This window comes from Anolis carolinensis, chromosome 2, assembly GCF_035594765.1.
Source record: "Anolis carolinensis isolate JA03-04 chromosome 2, rAnoCar3.1.pri, whole genome shotgun sequence".
NCBI classification, from domain to species: domain Eukaryota; kingdom Metazoa; phylum Chordata; class Lepidosauria; order Squamata; family Dactyloidae; genus Anolis; species Anolis carolinensis.
The window spans coordinates 262,471,437-262,494,762 of record NC_085842.1 but is presented as its reverse complement, the minus strand read 5'-3'; the positions used below and the strand labels follow the sequence as shown (position 1 = coordinate 262,494,762).

General features: G+C 40.0%; 2 protein-coding genes across 4 annotated transcripts in view; one reads left to right on the top strand and one right to left on the bottom strand.

Annotated features, from left to right (window-relative positions):
- Nucleotides 1-11,461, top strand: part of snx24 (sorting nexin 24) — a 75,590-nt gene extending 64,129 nt beyond the window's left edge. For all 3 annotated transcript variants that reach the window (XM_062972148.1, XM_003222978.4, XM_062972147.1), the window contains 4 exons: nucleotides 6,004-6,098; nucleotides 7,109-7,141; nucleotides 8,005-8,069; nucleotides 10,017-11,461. In XM_062972148.1, the coding sequence (XP_062828218.1) occupies nucleotides 6,004-6,098; nucleotides 7,109-7,141; nucleotides 8,005-8,069; nucleotides 10,017-10,087 (264 nt within the window). In that variant the 3' untranslated portion in view covers nucleotides 10,088-11,461. The remainder of the gene's footprint in view (nucleotides 1-6,003; nucleotides 6,099-7,108; nucleotides 7,142-8,004; nucleotides 8,070-10,016) is intronic.
- A 1,055-nt stretch (nucleotides 11,462-12,516) lies between these two features.
- On the bottom strand, nucleotides 12,517-22,286 carry ppic (peptidylprolyl isomerase C). The gene is made up of 5 exons (XM_003223015.4): nucleotides 22,060-22,286; nucleotides 18,474-18,587; nucleotides 15,916-16,009; nucleotides 14,942-15,126; nucleotides 12,517-13,714 (listed from the first exon to the last, which is right to left on the bottom strand). The coding sequence occupies exons 1-5, from the start codon at nucleotides 22,168-22,170 to the stop codon at nucleotides 13,580-13,582; spliced, it is 639 nt and encodes a 212-aa protein (XP_003223063.2). The 5' UTR covers nucleotides 22,171-22,286; the 3' UTR covers nucleotides 12,517-13,579.
- Between the last annotated feature and the right edge of the window lie 1,040 nt (nucleotides 22,287-23,326).

Sequence of the window (23,326 nt, the reverse complement as noted above, 5' to 3'; positions counted from 1 at the left end):
CTGTTCAGCTACAGTTATAATTGGCTGATGAGTAGGTTTGGACCTAACTAGAATGCCAGGGTTCGATTTCATGGTGTCCTTTGTGAAGAAGTGTCACCATTTATGCTGGCTTTCATGACAATTTTTTAAAAAGGAAACTCGTGGGAAATCATTATGCTGTTTATATGTCTCCCATCCTGGAGAACATTACCCTGTGATATTTTAGCACTGTTTTCCACTGCATGATGGCATCTAGCTAAGGTTAAGGCAGAACAAGTCCCTCTGCAATTTTGTGACTATATTTTACTTACTGAAGGAGAAAAGATAACTGACAATTAAGAATTTGGGATGTCACCGAGAGAACATGCACAACTAACCAATGCCATCCTCTGGGAATATGTTTTTGTGAAGCGGAGAAGGTACTGAAGAAAACTTGGGATTTTAGGAGGTTTATTACATAATATGATACTGTTTTTTTAAAAAAAAAATCTGATAAACATTTCTAGAAGTGTTTCTAAGACACCAGAACAAAAAAATGACTAGTCATGTGGAAAACATTAATATTTTCTTCTAACATGGACAATGAAAATATATCACTCATAATTTAGCCCAAGTATAATTTGGTTTCATAACTCTATATATTCTATAGAACCTTGTGACTTTAGAATATATTGGTGTGAAATAATCCATATTTGTGATATATAGATATCTATATAGATATATATGGAGAGGGGGAGGGAAATATATAAACAATATTTCTATACATAAGAATAAGATGTCTGTGGAAGAAGAACCAGTATAGCTTTTCCTGGGGAAATATAGTATGTTGCAGAAGTTCAGTTTTTTCGCTCTTTCCTCATTGTCTGTCTGTATGTTTTCAGACATCACAAGAGCTATAGGGATGCAAAAAATATTTTAAAATATTTACATATTGATTTTTGTGTGAATCCCTCCAAGCACATTTTGCAAAGAATACATGAGTTTTGCATAAAATAATAATAACAATAACAACAACAATAACAACAACACTTTACTTCTATCCTGCACCTATTTCCCCAAGGGTAGATATTACTTTTATTAATATTAATATTATAAAAATGGTGTAGAAACACTTTTTTCATAGAAAATGCTATTTTCAACATATAAAGCAGGTGCACATTTTAGCTATAATAAGTCTTGAACAATAGCACTTTCTGCACAGAATATGATATTTCTACACTGAAATATTTTCTGCACAAAATTCTGTTTCTTCAGAGAAAATGTAATTCTTGCACTCACACAAAACCACACATGACATTTGGGCAGAATAAGTCCCGAACTGCAAATAATCCTTTCACATTTTCCAATACTTTCTGGCAAAATTGTTACTTTGTTCGAGAATTATTTTAACAAAGAGTTATATCTATAAAGGGATCTACTAGTTAGTGAATTATGGAACTAAAGGTGAACTGCATATTGGTTTGTAACCATGCATAATTTCATTTTTGCAAATTTAAACTGAATCCAGCTGTTGTGCAACAGGAAAAAATGCCCAAGTGCGTCCATAGGGGATCTTTAGTGGATAAGACACTGATAGGCTTCCAGGCATGGTTTCGGTAGGCTAAAGCTAACTCTGCCTGTATTTAAAAGTGTCCTTAATTGCCTGAATAGCTTTCTTGATAGTCTCTTGCAAAATCTGGATTAGTGACTATTAGTGGTTTGGTTAAACAATGTCTATTGTTATGCAGTTCACATACCTTTTGACTTGCATCCTCCGTCACCCCTCCTTCCATGAATAACTGGAATGCAAAGCAAGATGAATTTTGTAGCAGCAGAATGCTGATTTTACAAAATGCAAATGGAAGACACATTTAATGCAGAATTCTCATTTAAAGGTGAACTGAAAGGCTTTGCACCTGCCAGAATCCCAAGGCTTTATGTCCTGTCTCTAACAATTGACATAAATTGTGGAGATCTGCTTCAGAGCCACCTGTCTTTTTCTTCAAGTCAGATGGCTGTGACCTGTTTTCCAGCCAAGTTGGCCCAAAGTTACCATAATGGTGGTTTACCATCATGAGAAATATTTTCATGGTCCACATAGCATTTCCATACATGATGAACCATGTAATTTCTCAGCAGCTATCATCTTTTACTTTTTTTATTACCACCTTGATGTCATAAATGTTGACATTTATCTCTTCCTTCTGATGAAATGAAAATATCCTAATTTTAGCTCATAAAAGGATCACAAAGTAGAATTCCTATGGGCTTCATATTTTCATTTCTTACTATGAAATACATATAGCTTCAAACTTTTCTGAGGTACATCTTTATCATACCTGGTCATTCATGTCACCCAATGTGATATGAACGATGACAAGAGAAACTTTTGAATATTTGATTATTGTGGAGGCATACTTGCTGTAGGATTTGGAATCAACAATCTTTCAGCTTTATGATGCTCTTAATAATAAATAATAATAAACTTTATTTATACCCCGCCACCATCTCCCCAACGGGGACTCGGGCGGCTTACATGGGCCCATGCCCAGAACAATACAATATAACAAAATATAATAGAACAACAAATCATAGCACATTAAACAACACAATAAAAGAAAATATACACTACATTAAACAAGATCAAAAGAACAATAAAACCATGGGCGGGCCACATGAACACTAGATTAAAACTCGAGGTGAGAAAGGAAGTAGGAGTAAAAACCACAGAGGACAGAGTCATAAAGTGGTGGTGCGATATGGAGGACAAATATTGAAGGAGAGCAGCAAAAGGGATGTATGTAGTGATTACTCTCCAAAGGCACAACGGAAGAGCCATGTCTTCAGGTCTTTCTTAAAGGCTGCTAGTGTGGGGGCTTTCCTAATCTCACCGGGCAATGAGTTCCACAATCGGGGGGCCACAGCAGAGAAGGCCCTCTCCCTTGTTCCCACAAGGCGGGCCTGAGATATTGGCAGTGGTGACAGGAGAGCCTCCCCTGACGATCGAAGGAATCGGGCAGGTTTATGATAGGAGATACGGTCACGAAGGTAGGTGGGTCCCAAACCGTTTAGGGCTTTATAGGTGATGGTCTGCACCTTGAATTGGGACCGGAAAATAAACGGCAGCCAGTGGAGCTACTTGAACAAGGGAGTGGATCTCTCCCTATAACTCGCCCCAGTTATTAGTCTGGCCGCCGACCGCTGGACCAATTGTAACTTCCGGGCCATCTTCAAGGGAAGCCCCACGTAGAGCGCATTACAGTAGTCCAGTCTAGAGGTAACTAAGGCATGAACCACCGTGGTCAAGTCAGACATCACGAGGTATGGTCGCAGTTGGCGCACGAGTTTTAGTTGTGCGAAAGCCCTCCCGGCCACCGCCGACACCTGCACCTCAAGCGTCAACGCTGAATCCAGGAGGACCCCCAAACTGTGGACCTGTGATTTCAGGGGGAGTGCAACCCCGTCCAGCACAGGTTGCCACCCGATACCCCGATCCGACGAGCGACTGACCAGGAGGGCCTCTGTCTTGTCAGGATTGATCCTCAGCTTGTTCCTCCTCATCCAGTCCGCCACAGCGGCCAGGCACTGGTTCAGCATCCGAGGGGCTTCCTTGGATTCAGATGGAAACGAGTAGTGGATTTGCGTGTCATCTGCGTAGAGATGGCAACGCCCTCCAAAACTCCGGATGACCTCTCCCAGCGGTTTCATGTAGATGTTGAATAGCATGGGGGATAGGATAGACCCTCGCGGGACCCCACAGGTCAATGGCCAGGGGTCCGAGCAGGTGTCCCCCAGCTTCACCATCTGGAAACGACCCTCCAGGAAGGACTGGAGCCACAGCAAAACCGTGCCACCAAGCCCCATCCCGGAGAGTCTCCCCAGAAGGATACCATGGTCGATGGTATCGAAAGCCGCTGAGATGTCCAAGAGAACCAGCAGGGTCACACTCCCCCTGTCCAGCTCCCTGCGGAGGTCATCCACCAAGGCGACCAAAGCCGTCTCAGTACTGTGCCCAGGCCTGAAGCCAGACTGCGAGCGGTCCAGAAAATCAGTGTCATCGAGGAATTCCTGGAGCTGCGTGGCAACCACCCGCTCCAGAACCTTGCCCAGAAACGGGAGGTTGGAAATTGCTCTTAGTATGTGCCAGCATCAATGAGAAGCTTTCACTGAACTGTATTGGACAAGACTGCTATCACTGCTTCCTCATGTTTTTGTGTTCTCGTCCAAGATAAATGGAAAACTACTCTTTGGTGTATCCTTAACAAATTGAAAGTTATTGCTGTTCATTTAACTTAATGGAAATGTGCACATAAGTATTGTTTAAGAGCATTGGTTCTCAATCTGTGCGTCCCCAGATGTTTTGGCCTTCAACTCCCAGAAATCCTAACAGCTGTTAAACTGGCTGGGATTTCTGGTAGTTTTAGGCCAAAACACCTGGGGACCCACAGGTTGAGAACCACTGTTTAAGAGGAATACTTATGGAACATGCTTTCCTAGATGATGCATGTTGTAAAACATTATTGCTGTGTTTATATTACTATCTTGGCCCATGTATTGTGCAAATTCTGGTTTCACAGTTATATGCAAAGATCTGCTCCATGCTTGCACTGAGTACCCAAAAGCACTCCCCCAGGGCAAAATACTGTATAGCAGAATGCCTGACTCTGCAGAGCCCTACACCTTTCTCCAACAAGAAATGAGTCAATTCTTGTCTTGGGGCCCTTCCAGACAGGCCCTATAGGATCTGATCCCAGGTTTTCTGCTTTAAACTGGATTATATGAGTCCACACTGACAGATAATCTGGGATAAACAGAAAACCTGGGATCAGATCCTGGGATATAGGATCTGTCTAGAAGGATCCTTTGTGGACAGAAACATAGTCAGGCTTCCATTACCTCTGTCCACCAAGAAAGCACCATTTATCGACAGCCATAAATACAGCTGGACTTCCATCCATCTCTTTGCCAGAAAGAATAGAATGAAGCCCAGCTGCATTTCTATTCCATCAAGAAAGGAAACAGACTCTTTCCTCTGAAGAGAAAAACAACACAATGGCTTCAGTCATTTCTCTTCATAGAGGAAGGGGACAAACTTCTTTCTCAGTGAAGATTGATGAATGGCTTCATGCAGTCAGGCTTCCCACCAAATTTGGCATCTAGGAAGGGAGCGGATTGCATCCAACATGCGAGTCCTCCCATCAGCATGTGAATCATCCCTTCAGCTACTGTCCCTTCAGTCAGGGAGCAAAGAGGGGACACTTTGTGCATTGTACAATTTTTCAGATATTCAGATATTAGGCAAGAATTATATTATTCAAAGGCTCCTAGAATGAATCCCTTGTGTAATATATAGACCTACTGTTCTTCTAAATAGCCTGTATAGTTTTTTTTCCATTACATCTATGAGTTGAATTAGGTTGAGAATGAGTTGCTTGGCTAATTAGGATTTGTACACTGAATGAAGACATCCCTCTTTACAATACAGTATACATTCTGTTTATAACTATCCTCAAATTTGAATTCTGTAAAGTTCTCAAAACAGAGCTTCTTGGTGATTGAATAGTCAGATCTCTCTCTCTCTATTTTGTGTTAGATCTATTGCTAATTAATAGTTTTCTAATCAAATGATTATAAGTAATGCTTTCAGTAGATTGCAATTTGTTGTGAAACACAAGCATTTAATCTCCATATTGTTGAACATCACATAGAGAACTTGTGGGTCTGCATTACAGAACTTTGGCTAGGTTGCTAGGTTTATAGATGAGCCAGTGCATTGTAAGCTGATCTGTCAAGCCAAACGCTAGCTTCCCCTTGTTAACATGCTCTGAATCTTTCATTAATGAAACCAGCTAGACCCCCAGACACTCAGGAGACTTCCTCTCCCATACTGCCATGATGGATGAGAGTCTTTCAGATCCTAGAAATGAAGTGGTTTTAGTTACTGGCTGTGTCGTTTAAAAAGAGAAATATACCATCCCCTTTGTTTGAAAATGTGCTTGTTTTTTTAATGTGCATTACTTTGATTTGGTTATTTTTTTATTGTAGAGTATTATTTTGGATAATGAAGAGCTTCCCAAAATTTTTCTTGACTTCCTCAACGTGCGTCATTTTCCTTCTCTCCCCAAAGCAGAAAGTTGTGGGTAAGAATTTTACCTAAATCTCACAATGCAACATACAAATGAACTAGTTATATACCCTCTGATACAACTTAACTTTTAAAAATAGATGCTTCATACTTGCAGGACTAATTTCATTTTACGCATGCATTTTAAAAAGGCCAGAAAAGATTTGGAAAGACAGTCCATTGCTTTGTTTTGCTGAAGAATCAAAACAACTTATTTTACTTATTTTATACATGAACAGCAATGTTTGTTGCTGTTATTGTCATTAAATATTAGTTATTTGCTTTTTTATATTTTATAGTCCACATTGACTGACTCTTTTATGGAGTAAAAAACTGGGGTAAAATTATTTAGAGTAGGTTTGGAATGCTACTCACTTTATTCATGTCTATGGTAGAGCAGTGCTACTCAAAATTGTCATCCTTGAACCACTGGCAATCCAATGGTTGCTGCTCCAGGGAGTTTCCAGGAAAGAAAGGTACATTTGAAGCCAATGGTACAAATGTAGTACTGGTTACTGACATATTAGAGGGAAATTGCTATCAGATAGCCTGACAATGCTGTGGAAGAATACTTGATTCCATGGGAGTTTTCATAGATACTTATAACTCAAGTGGCTCTCACAGAATGTACAATATTATCTACATATTTATATATGTATTCCTTTGAATAGAACTGATTCCAAGGAGATGACATAAAACATTATGATCACCTCGGTGCATACAATTTCCGGAATGGGTTGAAATGATAAATGCTATACTGCTGGAAATGATTGGCTTTGACTGATCTACTAGCAGACAATTGTGAATCCTACTCTCTGAAACAAACCCTTATGCCAGTTGAATATAATATAGAATTATTGGGCAACTGGAAGCATTGTTACAATAATCAAATGTAATGTGATCTTAAAAATAAACAGAAAATACTCAATTTATTTTCACACTGGTTTTCCTTTGTTGAAAATGTAATGTGTAAGAATTTCATATTTACTCAATATAAACTATTCTACATGCATTTTAATATTCCAGTTCTTTTGAAGAAACAGAATCAGAAGAATCAAGGTAAGCAGTTTTAGTGGAAGCAAATGCTTTAAAAATATTGTATAATATGAAATTAGAATAACTGTGCATTTTTAAGTCATATTTGGAAATGCTTCTAGAAAAATAAAATGTATTGTACTTCTGAAGTTGTTTTCTGTGCCAAGATAAAGAAAAATATCACTATCTGTGAATCAGGCTATTATGGATTTTTTTTACTCTTAGAATGAGCACAATCCATCTAAAGTATGCTTTAAAACTCTTCCCTTAAAATCATTGGATGGGATTGAATTGAATCATGCTGAGAGCAAGCCCATTGAAAATCATGGGGAAAAATAGTAATTAGTAACTTAAGCCCTGTTGCAGCCTAAATTAACTACCATGACAACTGAGTGTTTTAAATTTCAAATCCTCCTAGGGGGTAAAATGTCACTGAATTCTATCTAAATATCAGTTTTAGTTTGTCACATAGGTTCCCAACTGCTTATTTTGTGCATCTGTGGCAGCTAAAACAAATTAATGTTGAGTCTTAAAGGGGAAAGGGGGGCATTTTAAGTTGCTGAAGGTCCTTTATAGTGAGATGGTTCCAGAGCAAGTTATATACTGTACATGCATATAAAATATTGTATATTTTAGAGCTGCATTCCTATGTTTGGTTATAGAATGAGTCTCGTTGATCTTGGCTAAATCTGCATCTGAGAAAATTCTCTTATTAGAATGGCATCTGACCTTTCTTTCTCAAAAATGCTTTCTTCCTTTTTAATCAAGCTGGATTATATAAATAAGGATTATACATAGCTCTACCCTCTCACTCTATCAAAGCTAGTTTGTAGTGTCTTCAGTTTACTATCCCTTGATGCTGACATTCCTGTTCTTGACCTTTCTAGCAAACTGTCCCACCAGCCTGTGCTGCTGTTCCTAAGGGATCCATATGTCTTGCCTACAGCCAATGGTAATCAAACCTGTCATCTGTTAACAGCTCTTTACTGATCTGACCCTGCACCACAACAACCACATTGTTATTAATGCATGCTGAGCCCCAATTCGAATAATTTGGCATGGTATCAGGAGTTGCGACTTCTTTGTTATATAAAATAATAGCAGAGAAATGAGGTTTTTATAAGAGAGAAAAACAACAAAGTGTTCTCAAGCGAATTGTGTTTATTGGGAGTTATAGCCATACTACACATAAATGTCAAAGGTCCATGCTTAGAACTCACAACATTATTTTATTACTCCCAAAAAATGTGACAGAGCATAGTCATAAGCAATGCTGCAGTGTGAGAGAAAGGGAGTCTTCACTCTTTTATCTCCACATACAATTTCTCCAACTTCAGTACCAGAGAAAACATGCCATACTTTATGTATATTCTAAATATTGGAACTTCCATTTATTCCAATCATCTTATTTTGGAGTGCAAAACAGATCTCACAGAAACCATCCAGCCAGGTGTTGCCTGGTCTCTGAACAATGTGAAGGATGTTAAACAAGGTAGAAATATCAGATTATATTTCAAAGTAGCTTTACATGCCTCTCTTTTTCCAATTTTCTGCATTGTTTTGTACTTTACATATACTGAGAATGATAAAGTTCTGAGCAGAGTCAGAAAGAAAGGGATAGAAGTCCTGAACTGCTTTAGCAGGGCTGAAAGAGTAAGACAAGGAAGCTACCTTGCATCTTCCAACTGTCCCAAGCCATGCCTCTGCCACCCTCAATATTTGTCAGTAATGTGTTTTTGTAAAGGCAGATATGGGTTTGGAAAATTCAGATTTTTTAACTAACTGCATTGTTCAGATCATACCCTCCCAAATATGCAGTAAATTGTGTACTGCTGGATAGTAGTAATTGATCAATATTTGTAAATACATGCCTTTGTTGCAGTGTCTATTACTATATATCTTTGATTGTAAGACACTATCGATTGTAAGACACACACTAACTTCAGTACCACAAACATTTCTAAAGAATATGTATGTATGTATGTATATATACACACACCCAAAGACCTATGATTCTAAAACACACTTCAGCTGTAGAGATTTTTATATGGGGGGGATGCATCTTAGAATCGAAGAAATACAGTAATTTGTTTTTATGTAGTTCTGCCTAGAATCAACATAGATTCAGTGAAAATGTGAACACAAAGTGCAAAGAGAATAAATGTCTGTCATACACACACACGCCACATATAATATATTGCAATTTAGAATCGAACAGATTCATTTTCTTTTAGCACTATATTACATGCACAGAGGGAGAGATTATGTGCGCCTTTCTGACATTCTCCAGGGAATATCATCTTTCTATTAGTATATCATTTCCATTAGTGTATCTGTTGTGATGATTACCATCCCTTGGTTTCAGAAATACCATCCCTTCCTTTAGATGTAAGAAACTGGTCCTTTTATGTTGGCTCAGCTCATTGCTCTAGGGATGCTTCTGTGATGGTATATAAAGCCTCTTCCAGTCAACTTGGACTAAACACTGCTGTAAACTACAATGGAAAAACTGCTGTGAAGTATTCCCAGTAGAAATCTTGGAATTCCTTCAAGTGTATTGAGATTTTGTTAGAAATTGAATTGCCAGTGTAATCCATCTTCCTTGTGAGAAAAGATTCAGATAAAGAGCTGGAGCCTAGCAGCATTAAGTATTAGAACATCCCTTTAAATCAATAAGCTACAAATCTGGCAGAGCATTCAAGCAATGCCCAGTGCTCCACTAAAGTGGGTTTAGTGCTGAAACAGCATTACTAATAACACAATTCTGAGCGTAGATAAACACGGTGGTGATGCAATATCCTAAATTACACTGGGCCTTTCCTTGTTAAGGTCTACAAAAACATTTATATTGTATTGACATATGTAAGAAAGCAGTTTTTCTTCTCTCTCTTTTTTCCAGATGACTTTCCAAATGTAGTTATTGAAGGTGTTCTTCGTGGATTGTTTTATTCTCACCTACAACCAAGGTAGAAAATGGATTTCGACATAGAGAGTAACGAAAGTACATTCAAATTCCGCTCCTTGAGCTCAATTTTTAGTAAAACTCAAAACAGTGGGATGTGGAAACACTTATATTTAATGATGGAACTCCTTTTAACATCTATGTGTCACTAATAGGGCTGCTTTAAAAATTATGAATGGACAAAATGGCAACTCTGATTAATTTATTTACTGAACTCTAGATATTGAAATAAAACTACTGACAGTCATATACAGTAGAGTCTCACTTATCCAACATAAACGGGCCGGCAGAACATTGGTTAAGCAAATATGTTCGATAATAAGGAGGGATTAAGGAAAAGCCTATTAAACATCAAATTAGGTTATGATTTTACAAATTAAGCACCAAACATCATGTTATACAACAAATTTGACAGAAAAAGTAGTTCAATACAAAATAATGCTATGTAGTAATTACTGTATTTATGAATTTAGCACCAAAATATCATGATTGATTAAAAACATCGACTACAAAAATGCATTGGATAATCCAGAATACTGGATAAGCGAGAGTTGGATAAGTGAGACTCTAATGTACTGAGTATTACACTAATAACATTCATCATATATTTTATTTTATTATTTTTTGGTAATAAAATGACTACATAAAGCATTTTTTCTCGATGTAGTATCCACTGCTGGCAGTGGGTGCTCATGAAATTCTAGTGTGCAAGACTGAAATAATATAAAGCTTAAGAAACAAACTGCCAAAACTGGAAATGCAATATAAGCTAATTGTATCTGTATTTCTGATGTCACATATCTGCATTATGGAAGATGGAGGGAAATGTTTAAAGGCCTGAAACTGGGTTCAAATATAACTTTAATTTACTTCAGGACCCTGGCCACAATCCTTGTGCTTCCAGATAACACGATATGCTTGTTTAGCATAACATCCCCATGTGAATTGATCTACATCATTCCGTAAATGAAAACAAGTTTGCAAACAATAATCTTGTCATTGCTCAGAGATCAACTGTCTAAATGAAACTAAGCATATGAACCAGAGTCCTGTTGGGGAGCTACATCTTTGTAAGTGGACGTAACAGAGCCGGTGAAGTGACAATTGTACAATGGGACTGATGCACAAAGGGACAGTCTCACAATGAGATGTGTGTGGCACTGGTCCCGATGCTCATTGTGTTCCAACACTCTTTGGGCACTAATGCTCATTGGGAACTCTTGTTGGCCTCCTGTTAAACTTCATCACAATTCAGTTACAGGGTTTCTTAGCTTCTGTGCTACATAGCTGAGATATGGAAAATTACATAATGTAGATGATGATGATAGAAATCCAGCAATGTTTATAATATATTAAAACTCAAAATAAAACATTAATATCAACCAGTGTTTCTTTGTGGTGTTTTGCTACCAAATCCATTTGTATTCATGGTAACCCTGTGAAATGAAAAACCTCCATGTTTGAACCATCAACTGCCTTCCTTAAGTCTTCCAAACTCAGTGCCAAACTCTGTAGTGTGGGCTCTCACTTTTCCTACTTGTCCTCAATCAGATTCTCAATTGACCTCTTCCTATTTGAAACTCTTTTTCCTTTTTGTACTATTTTGTTAATCTGGCATTTATATTATAGCCTCGTCACTGCCAGGTTTATCTGAAAAACCAATAATATTTTGATGAGGATATATTTTGAATTTTAAAGTTGTAATCAAATCCAAATTGCTGTTTTACACAACACAGAGTGCAGTCATAGGAACGCCCTATGAAATTCTGGCATTTGCAGTTCAAGGAGAGCTATTTAAAATTCTCAGCCACAGGGACCTCTGTCTCATCAAGCCACAAACCCCAAAGAACATAGCTATGTCCATGAAAGTAGAATCACAGTGCTATACTGGTGTAGAGTGAAAAGGCGCAGCTTGTCCATCCAGAAATGATCTGGCACAGGAGGAGGGTGACCTGGTCTTCCCACTACAGCCCTGAGAAGAGGGGAAGAAGGTCTACTGTAATGGTGGTGGAACACCTGCAAACTGTTGCATTTTGGTCATTAAATTCTCAATTACCTCTGTCAAGAGTAAACTGCTTTTTCAATGCACTTCTTGCCTGCTTGCCTGCCTATCTAGGTCTAGCAAACGATTAAGTGCACTAGCTCCATCTTTCAGCACATTTCACTACTGCAACAACTTATGGCTGAGATTATGGGTTTAAAGAAGATACATTTGCACTTGGACCTTGATCAGCTTTCTCATGCCTCCAGAATACTTGCTTGTTTGGGAATAAATGTAGTACGTATTTCAAATAAATGTGTTACCTAGAAATAAATGGCACTGAGGTCTTCTAATAAGAACAGCCAGAAAGACATTTTGTTAACAAATGGTAACTTACTATCCATTTTACAAAATCACGAATCAGATTGTGCCTTCCAGCACATACTATTCTAAGACTTAGTTTATCTAAGTGTGTTTTTATTGGACCAAGAAAATGGCTACAACTTTACATCTTTATAAGGTAATGATTGCTTCATGACAAAATAAGGCATTGGTTTTAGAAAACAAGAATAGGTTCTTACAGAAAAAAGTTTAATGTCTATATGAAGTATAAAAACACATTAGGAATAAACAAAATGACTCTTTGTGGTAACATAATGTAATTGTGACCTTTTTTTATCGTGTCAGAAGCTACTTGAGAACATAATACAAGTCACTTCTGGTGTGAGAGAATTGGCCGTTTACAGAGACAATGCCCAGGGGACGCCTGGATGTGTTACCATCCTGCTGGGAGGCTTCTCCCATGTCCCCACAAGATAAAGCTGACAGACGGGCGCTCATCCCATCTCGCAGATTCAAACTGGCAACCTTCAGGTCAGCAGTCCAGCCGGCACAAGGGTTTAACCCGCCGCAGCTCCCATTGTGACCATAATACTGTATGTAAAACATTTTGCATATCTTTCTTTTCAACAAACAAACCCGATTGTCAGAGGAAGGGCTTCCATAAAGGATGTGTGAAAGAAGATTACAATTCTTACTTTACTTTAAGCAGAGTTAATGCTGTGTCAAATAGCTAAAATAGAAACGTTTTGGAGATTCCTAGGAAAACAACATCGTATGTGGATTTAGAGGAGTTAATTGAATACAATTTTAATTCTCTTTAGCAGGAAATATTTTTAAGTTTGTTAAGTCAAGTGTTATAAACCAATTTTATCAGTCAGGTCATTTACTGGTGTAAACAAAGAGTGCCAGAGGATATGATACATGGAGTTCATGTATGAACAAACAATAGGAAAAATTTCCATTTTAACCACTTACATATATTTCATGATATATTTGACTTTTTTATATAAAACTCTCCTGAGACAGCAGCACAGGGTTTCATATGTTTGTTGATTCGATAGCCAGGTATTTCAGTAGGTTTACTGTATTCTCTTTGAAAAAACAGTTTCGGATAATAGTCTTTCATACGGTTTACCCAGAGGAGAAGCCATTGTAGTTCCAATTGCTGATATTGCTGTCAACTTGTCCAGTCATCTACTTCAACCACAAATGGATCTTTTACATCTATTTTTCCACTGTTAACAATCACACAGTCTTGAAGGGGACGGTCATGTTCATCTGTTGGCTGAAGTTCTATAGCATGCACTACTGACTACAGGGAGAGAAAGAGAGAGAGAGAGAGAGAGAGAGAGAGGATTTTTTAATTCCAAGGAAAATATTGATATCCTATTTGATTTCAGGCATGCCAAAGGCAAGTAGTAACAATGTCATGAAATTTCACTTAAATCTTGACTGTGTTCTCTATTTTACACAATGGCATCCCTATCCCTGCCAAAATAAAGAACCTGCTCCTGTGCCCTTGGTGTAAATTCAACATATGCCATTGCAACTCAATTTTTGGCAGGTGCATAGCTTGAAATTGTCTTCTGATCATGCATTTGCCAAAAGCCCCACCAAATCCCATCTTGTAAGGCACTCAGCCACTCTCAACACAGTTATTCTAGGTTGTTGGAGAGTAACTATTCTCCTTTAGCTGGACATATTGCAAGGACAACAATGGCAAGGACATCTCAAACACGTTCAGGAAAAAAGGAAAATAGTTGCACAGCCTGGAACAGCTGTGTTGGAGGAGGTGTAGTTTACAAGATGAGTTTGGGGGATAATAAGCATTGAGACATGTAGCAACAGAGCTATATGAAATACATACAACTCACAATGCAGGATCTTGATAATTGTTCCTTCACTGTGAGAGTCTCCAGTCTGAACCTATCTATATGGACTGGCCACTCAAAATGAAACCTGAGTTTTAAATTCAAAATTACATATGGCAATTATGATTAATGTGACATAACTAATTTTACTAATTTCTCTTATTTATTCAATGTCAGTAATTTTTTTAATTACAGTATTTAACATAAACATGCTAGTATTAGCACTAACATTTCTAAGCTCTGATAATGAGTGGTGGTTTCTTAAATTGCCTAATTCCCCATTCATATAGGGCTTTAAAGGTAAGCATCAGCACTTAACCATGCTTGACAGGATGGAAATTGTCTAACTATTTGTAATACATTCCCAACAACTGTCCATAGTCAATAACATAATAGCCATATTTTGAACTAAATGTCATGTGAGCAGTCTTCAAAAGTCAATCCCAGATGAATCCCAGTTGATTCGAGTAATTACAAAAGCTTGGAGAACTGGCTAGCTGCCTTCTCCCCTTTCACAACAGGTACCCAGATGTGTTTAAGTCAGAATGTATTACAGAACTATTGAGTGCCTATAAAATAGATACTGTAGACCAAAAACTGGAGTAGACAATTCCTATGCTTTTATAGTTACAATAAGCTACGGTCAAAGCAACATTTTGATAACCTACCATGCCATCAATGACTTTTCCAAAAACAACATGCTTTCCATCTAACCAGCCAGGCCTCGTCACAGAAATGAAAAACTGGGAACCATTAGTATGTGGACCAGAGTTAGCCATGCTGACCCAACCAATACCATAGTGGTTCAGTTTAAAGTTTTCATCTGGAAACCTGTTTCCATAGATACTCTTTCCTGGAAAACAAAGCATTCAGTGTAGCCGAGATAATAAGGAAATGCAAAAATTTTGGAAAAAGCAACACCCACACCTTTGGATAACTCCTAAACTGCTTCTGCCATGAAAACAGCTGAAAGACAGTTTCTAAACAGATTGCTGCATCAGTCACTAGACTTCGACAAGCTATGTAACACCGGAATAAATCATAGCATATTATTCCAAGATATGAAAAAAATGCAGTTACATTTTATCCACCAAGGCTTTTTCTTTAGCTTACCCTTTCCCCTGCCAGAGTTTACCAAAATGGTTTTGAAGCCAAGCACTATGAGGAATGGCTTAGGATCTGGGAATTTTCATCTTAAAGAAGAGAAGGTAAAGAGGGGACATGATAATCATGTTTAAATATTTTAAAGAATGTCATATTGAGGAGGGGGCAGGCTTGTTTCTGCTGTTCGAGAGACTAGGACATGGGGCAATGGATTCAAATGGAAGGAAAAGAGATTCCACAATTTCTAAATATTAGAAAGAACTTCATAATGGTAATTGCCATTTAACAGTGGAATGTGCTTCCTGGGAGTGTGGTGTAGTCTCCTTCTCTGGAGCTTTAAAATGGAGGCTGAATAGCCATCTATCATGCTTTGATTCTGTGTTTCCTGCGTGATAGAATGGAGTTACATAGGATAGCCTTTATGGTCTCTTTGGTCTCTTCCATCTTGTTGATTCCAATTTTCCTAGCATTTTAGCAATTCTGCTTGTTTTATTTATATTTTATGCATGCATTTTATGTATAAAGAAACCAGTGTTACCTCCAGTGCCATCTCCAGCTGTGAAGTCACCCCCTTGAATCATAAAATCTTTGATCACACGATGAAATGTACTTCCTTTGTAGCCAAAGCCTTTCTGAAAGACAAAGTACATAATTACATTGCTGTGGAGTAGTAATTTGTTACATGCACAAAATGGTCAAAAGACAACTGTTTAGATTAAATGTCCCCCTACAAAGAATGAGTAAGTTATGTGTAATCTCTTAACCTCAGTTGTACTTATCTCCCTTTGTGTTGCACTGAATTGTAAGTGGGCCCATAGTGTCTGCTGGGGTTTGATTTTAGGTCACCCTGTGGGTACCAAAATCCATTACATTATTCAAGCCATGGATCGTTAATTGTATGGGTGCAAATAGCTGCATATAAAGTTTACATAGCCTTGTATGTGGAAAGACAGGAGCAACAAAATTACTTTTTAGGCAGGATTGCATCCTGCCTTTGTCAGGCTGCCTTTGGATTACAGTTTTTTTTCCAGGAGAGTCCACATGCACTTTACACTATCTTCTTTCTAAGCTATTTTCCCAATGGAGGGGTTAGCATTGTGGCTGTTGTTTCCACAGGGCTTTGTTTTGAGAATCCTCAGGTCTCAGGTTGGCAGCACGCATGTCTTCGTTGATGGTGCCCATCCATCTTTTCTTTGGGCTGTCCACGTGGTCGTCGTCCTGCAATCTCCGATGCTGTTTGTGCTACTGATGTTGGTTCTCTACTCATGAAATGGCTGCACCACAGTAGTCTTGCTTCTTGCATTTTCTTGCTTTATTTCCTCTAAATTGCTTAATGGCAAAGATCTAAGTAAACCACTGCCAAAGTGCAAATTTCCATCAGCATACTTCAACTGGCTACCCAGAAGGCGGATGTTGTTAATTCTTTTCCTTTCCTTTGGCTGTGCAACCGCAGCAGGCTGTGCCATATCGGTGGAGCTCCTTCCTCCAGAGTGGTAGCAGGGATGTGCCTGAATGCATTCCAATCACCACTGTAGGCCCAAGAAAAGGAGCAACCTCCAGGGATACAGACTGGTCTACTCACGCAGGCAGACTCTGGCTAGGGGATGCAGTTGTTGAGAACTGAAGGAAGTTGACATTGTTGAGAACTGAAGGAAGGAGATACTGGATACTAGTCATGTGCATTCGGGGCAAACCTTGATCTGTTTTATGCCCTGGCTTTCGGTAAAGGCCCTGATCCATTTCGATGGAGACTCCCAAAATCCGGAGGGCAGATATTTGTTCTTCCGTCTTCGGTGCCAAAAGATCAATTTCCTTTCAGCCTATTATTGGGGGCGGGCTTCACCCTTAGGCCCAAAGTGCCCGGGCCTATGGGTGCAAGCTTTGGGTCTACGCACCAGGGGCTTGTAGGGTCTGCTGCAGATTCTGCAGCTGAGTGCCGGGTAAAGAGCGCTCCTTACTCGGGACTTGACTGCAAGCCCTGGGAGGCCCGGGTGCGTAGGCCCAAAGTCTGCACACATAGGCCTGGGTGCTTTAGGCCTATGGGTGCAGGCTTTGGGCCTATGCACCCAGGCCTCGCAGGGTCTACTGCAGACTCTGCAACTGAGTGCTGAATAAGGAGCACTCCTTACTGGGTGCTCGGCTACAGAGTCTGCAGCAGACCCTGCGAGGCCTATGGATGCAGGCTTTCGGCCTACGTGCCTGGGCCTCACAGGGCCTACAGCCGAATGCCGAGTAAGGAGCACTCCAACTGCCTTTCATAATGAGTTGATTTTTATTTCAGGAGGGGCCTTCCCATTCCGTGCCATCCGAATGGACAGTATGAAACGGAAACACGAATCAAACAGATGAGACAGATTTCAGGCCCATATCTACTGGATACATCATTTGGCAATGTCCCCAAACATACCAACACTGGCATAAGCAGGGGTGATACCAGCATGTGATATTGATGGGATTCTAGTCCATATATTCATCTTAATTTCACTCTGAATAAATCTCATGTCATTTTTAATACGAAGTCCATTCAAAATACTAAGGTCCAACTAGAAAACAGATAGGATTGTGTTCAGGGTCTCATGATGGTACTGCATTGTTTGGCATTCTAAAATGCCAAAAATCTAGAGGTTGAAAAAGAGAATCTTAGTTTTTTTTTTCAGTGCTTTATGTTGTAAGTCACTCCAAGTCTCTCCATGGGGAGATGGCGTGGGATAGAAATAAAGATTAATTGATAGGCTTCAGCACAATCAAAGCATCACCATCATGAAAAACCCAACCAACCAACCTAATATCTTCATAAAACTAAGGGTTTGGTTTTACTGGTTTGGATAAATAGGCACCTATTGCTATACTAAAGGAACAGGGGTTTTGTGTGCAGTGCAATGCTGAGGACAATCCCTATGCAAGACCTAAACAGAAGTAGAAGACTGAGCTTAACATTTTTCATAGTCAGGATGAGTTGACTGTCCACTCCCCATGAATAGTAAAATACAGTACCATATGAACAGATCTTACATTTAAAAAAATGTTTCGTAAAGAGCTGCAGATATTTAAAATGAATGTATACACATTTTGTTTACCGGACGGGAAAGACCTTACTTCTCCAGTTGCAAGCTTAATGAAGTTTTCTACAGTCTTTGGTACGACTTTTCCAAACAAACCAATTACGATTCTGCCAACATCTTTGCCACCAATCTGTATGTCAAAAAACACCTGGGATAAAAGGAAAGATATCAACATGAATCAATGTGAATATGATAGATTGTAATTAAAACAAAGGTTGGAGCAAACTGAGTTGGATGCAGAATTTCCTGCCCATTCAGACAAAGAGAACTTCTTTAAATACAAAAGCTTCTGATCTTGTGGGGCCTCATATGACTGGAAGGGTACAAGCAAGAATTTTGCCCATTCCTTCTCCTTCAAACCTTCCCCCTTTCCCAGGTGTGAATTTTTGCAGGAAATTGAAAAAAAAATAGACAGTAGGTTCTTAATATCCAAAGGAACCTCCATCGATATCAAAACATATGGATACTCAAGACCTGTTATAAAATGGCATAGTTTGTTATACAAATCGGGGGGGGGGGGGATTTTCAAAAACCCTATCTAAAACTAATGCATGGATCTGGATCCAGTGACTGTCTATGGTCTCAAAAGCAAAACACAAAGGAATCTTAAACTGAGATGAATGAGCTGTGTTAATTGATACCAGAATGTCAATCTTTTATTGTATTTAAGACCACGATTTATATTGGGCTGATCTCATAGTACCTTTTTCCAAAAGAACTTCTTGAACATGTCAGAGAGACAGAGCTCAAGGGAGAGGTGGCAAAGCAGTGAGAAGATCCAGCTTCAAGAACCAAAAGGAACTTTTCAGAACTGTGGGTCAAAGGTAGGGGTCCCTGAGCACATGTGCACAGATGGTTAAACACTGCCAAATTGATTACATATGCTACTATACAGAGATAATAAGTATATTACAAGGACACATAACTCTATCCATTAATCACTCAATGCATTTCTCTTAAATTCTAATTTGAAAAGGAAAATGTGGGTTCCTCATCAATTGTTGCTGATCTGATGCCGACTGAAATTCACTTTTTATTACAACCATTTCTAGAAGGGACTAAAACTCTCAAGGATTTGTTAAATGCTAGAAAACATGGCTTCTCCTCCCTTGCTCTAGATAAACTATTTGACCACTAACTTTTTCTTTTTCATGTCAGGAGCAACTTGAGAAATTGCAAGTCGCTTCTGGTGTGAGAGAATTGGCCGTTTGCAAAGAAGTTGCCCAGGGGACACCTGGATGTTTTGATGTTTTATCATCCTTGTGGGAGGCTTCTCTAATGTCCCCATATGGGGAACTGAAGCTGACAGAGGGAGCTCATCCATGCTCTCCCCGGATTTGTATTGGCAACCTTCAGGTCAGCAGTCCTGCTGGCACAAGGGTTTAACCCACTGCACCGCCAGCTGTACACAGGATTCCTACACAATATCCAAAATATACAGCAAGACCCCCATTTCCATGGGTGATATGCTCCTGAGCATCATAGATAAAACCAAACACCATTACATTATCTGATGCCTGGTTCCAGCATACCATAAAGACATCCTGGAGGATCTAGAAGTTCCTATAATGGTATCCAGAGCTAACCAGCTCTCAACTCTCCCTATGAGGAGAGGCTTAAAGAACTGGGCATGTTTAGCCTGCAAAAGAGAAGGCTGAGAGGAGACATGATAGCCATGTACAAATATGTGAGGGGAAGTCATAGGGAGGAGGGAGCAAGCTTGTTTTCTGCTGCCCTGCAGACTAGGACGTGGAACAATGGATTCAAACTACAGGAAAGGAGATTCCACCTGAACATCAGGAAGAACTTCCTCACTGTGAGGGCTGTTCGGCAGTGGAACTCTCTCTCCCGGACTGTGGTGGAGGCTCCTTCTTTGGAGGCTTTTAAGCAGAGGCTGGATGGCCATCTGTTGGGGGTGCTTTGAATGAGATTTCCTGCTTCTTGGCGGGGGTTGGACTGGATGGCCCATGAGGTCTCTTCCAACTCTACTATTCTATGATTCTATGATTCCAGAAACTTTGTTTTTGTGTCCGTCACAAACTATGTTGACTTGCTGGGTTGCTGTGAGTTTTCCAGGCGTGTGGCCCTGTTCCAGTAGCATTCTTTCCTGATGTTTCGCCAACAACCTCTGAGGATGTCTGCCATAGATGGAAAAAATGTTTCTGGAACATAGCCATACAGCCCAGAAAACTCACAGCAACCCAGTGATTCTGGCCATGAAAGCCTCCGACAATATGTTGAGTGGGTTAAGACTGGATTAGATAGTCATTGAAAAACTACTGCAAAATGTGCTGCAAGTTAATAAACATTTTCCACATTTTTATGACAGAAACCAATTAGGAAATGACATTTATAACCCAGGAACAAAAAGTGTGTTACATTGTGCGATGACAAGCACACACCACAATCCCTTACATGCAGAGGGATCTCTGTTATATACATGTGTATGTATGTATATGTACAGTAGAATCTCACTTATCCAACATTGGCTTATTCAACATTCTGGATTATCCAACACATTTTTGTAGTCAATGTTTTCAATGTTTTGGTGCTAAATTCGTAAATACAGTAATTACTACATAGTATTACTGAGTATTGAACTACTTTTTCTGTCAAATTTGTTGTATAACATGATGTTTTGGTGCTTAATTTGTAAAATCATAACCTAATTTGACGTTTAATAGGCTTTTCCTTAATCCCTCCTTATCATCCAACATATTCGCTTATCCAACGTTCTGCCGGCCCGTTTATGTTGGATAAGTGAGACTCTACTGTATATCTAATCCAGGCATTGGCAAACTTGTGACCTCCGAGTGTTTTGGACTTCAATTCCCACAATTCCTAACAGCCTACCGGCTGTTAGGAATTGTGAGAGTTGAAGTCCAAAATACCCAGAGGGCACAAGTTTGCCCATGCCTGATCAAATCCCTCTGTATGAAAAGGATTGTGGTGTGTATTTATAGTATAGTAGAGTCTCACTTATCCAAGCCTCGCTTATCCAAGCTTCTGGATTATCCAAGCCATTTTTGTAGTCAGTGTTTTCAATATATCATGATATTTTGGTGCTAAATTCGTAAATACAGTAATTACTACATAGCATTACTGTGCATTGAACTACTTTTTCTGTCAAATTTGTTGGATAACATGATGTTTTGGTGCTTAATTTGTAAAATCATAACCAAATTTGATGTTTAGTAGGCTTTTCCTTAATCCCTCCTTATTATCCAAGATATTCGCTTATCCAAGCTTCTGCCGGCCCATTTGGCTTGGATAAGTGAGACTCGACTGTAATGAGAAATTGATAAAAAAAAATAATAAAGAAGGAGGCAATGCTTATCTAAAAAGATAAAACAAGCTGCTCCTTTAAGAGCTAACTTTGGTGCTCAGAGATTAGATTAGGAACCAAAAGATGCCATTGAATCTTCCCAGTAGAAGGGGAAACTTCTGCCACGCAAACCTTAAAGGCGCAGCAGCCAAGTGGGGAGGGTTTCTGCGTGGAAATCCCACCCGAGCCAAGGCCAAGCAAGCGGCTCGGGGCAGAAAGGGTCTGGGAGAAGGCTAGTGCTTTGCTCTCTTCGGAAGCCACTCAGAGAGAGAGAGAGAGCTGGGTGGATAATCACCTTGGCGGTCACGGTGGGTCCTCTCTTCCTGAAGCCCTCGGCCCCGGAGAGGCACAACAAGAGGAGGCTCAGCAGGGCCAAGGCCCCCGGCTGCCACCCGATGCGCCCCATCTCCGCCTCTCCCGGCTGGCCAAACGGCAGGCTCCCTCCGCTCCGCCTTCTGCCACAGTGTCAGCTTCGGAGGAGTTAGTTGCTGGCTGGCTGGCTGGGAAGAGAGAGCCGCGCAGGCGCGCTTCCTGCTCGCCGACGCTGGGCAGAAGAAGGCGGCGCAGAGGGAGTTCCCAATCGCCGTCGTTGCTGCCTCGCAAGCGGAGACCACGGACTGAGCCTTGCTTTGGATCAGGCCTAGAGTCAGAAAAAAAAATCGGGAGAGGTTGACATTTTTGTCCTTGGAGATGACTTTTCAGGTCAGTGTCTCCTGACAAAGGACAATAGTTTCCACAATTGGCAGAAGTTTCTTTTTCACTCTGCAGCCACCATGTCAGACTACACGGAAAAGTCACTGAAATCCACATGCATGTGGACAATTTCAACAGAAAGGAGGAAACAATGACCCTTTGCTCCTGTTCCCTTTGCTCCTGTTCCATTGTTCCTTTGGCAGGGCTTGGATTAGATCACTGGTTTTCAACCTGTGGGTCCCCAGATATTTTGGCCTACAACTCCCAGAAACCCCAGCCACTTTACCAGCTGTTAGCATTTCTGGGAGTTGAAGGCCAAAATATCTGGGGACCCGCAGGTTGAGAATCACCAGATTACATGAATCATAGAATCATAGAATAGTAGAGTTGGAAGAGACCTCATGGGCCATCCAGTCCAACCCCCTGACAAGAAGCAGGAAATCACATTCAAAGCACCCCCGACAGATGGCCATCCAGCCTCTGTTTAAAAGCCTCCAAAGAAGGAGGCTCCACCACAGTCCGGGGGAGAGAGTTCCACTGCCGAACAGCTCTCACAGTGAGGAAGTTCTTCCTGATGTTCAGGTGGAATCTCCTTTCCTGTAGTTTGAAGCCATTGTTCCGTGTCCTAGTCTGCAGGGCTCCCGTTTCCACCGTTTCCCCGGGTTTCACCTGCTATCCAAGTCAAATCCCTCTCCTGCACCTTAAGCTTTGCCTGCTAGCTACCACATTTTAGCAGGGCTTCCACTATGATCACTTCCACTATGTCAGCTATCACTGTGTCAGGACCCAGGCTGCAGAACACCAATAACCATGCGCAGAGGCCAGACTCTATCTAATATCTTTATTAAAGAAATATATAAAAACAATAA

Excerpts from the sequence above, each read along its gene's own strand:
- ppic (XM_003223015.4), bottom strand. The coding sequence starts at position 22,170 with ATGGGGCGCATCGGGTGGCAGCCGGGGGCCTTGGCCCTGCTGAGCCTC. Across the intron at positions 15,127-15,915 it reads AGCTGGAGATGGCACTGGAG|GAAAGAGTATCTATGGAAAC; the intron begins GTAACACTGGTT and ends TTTGTTTTCCAG. Across the intron at positions 13,715-14,941 it reads GAAAAGTCATTGATGGCATG|TCAGTAGTGCATGCTATAGA; the intron begins GTAGGTTATCAA and ends CTCTCCCTGTAG.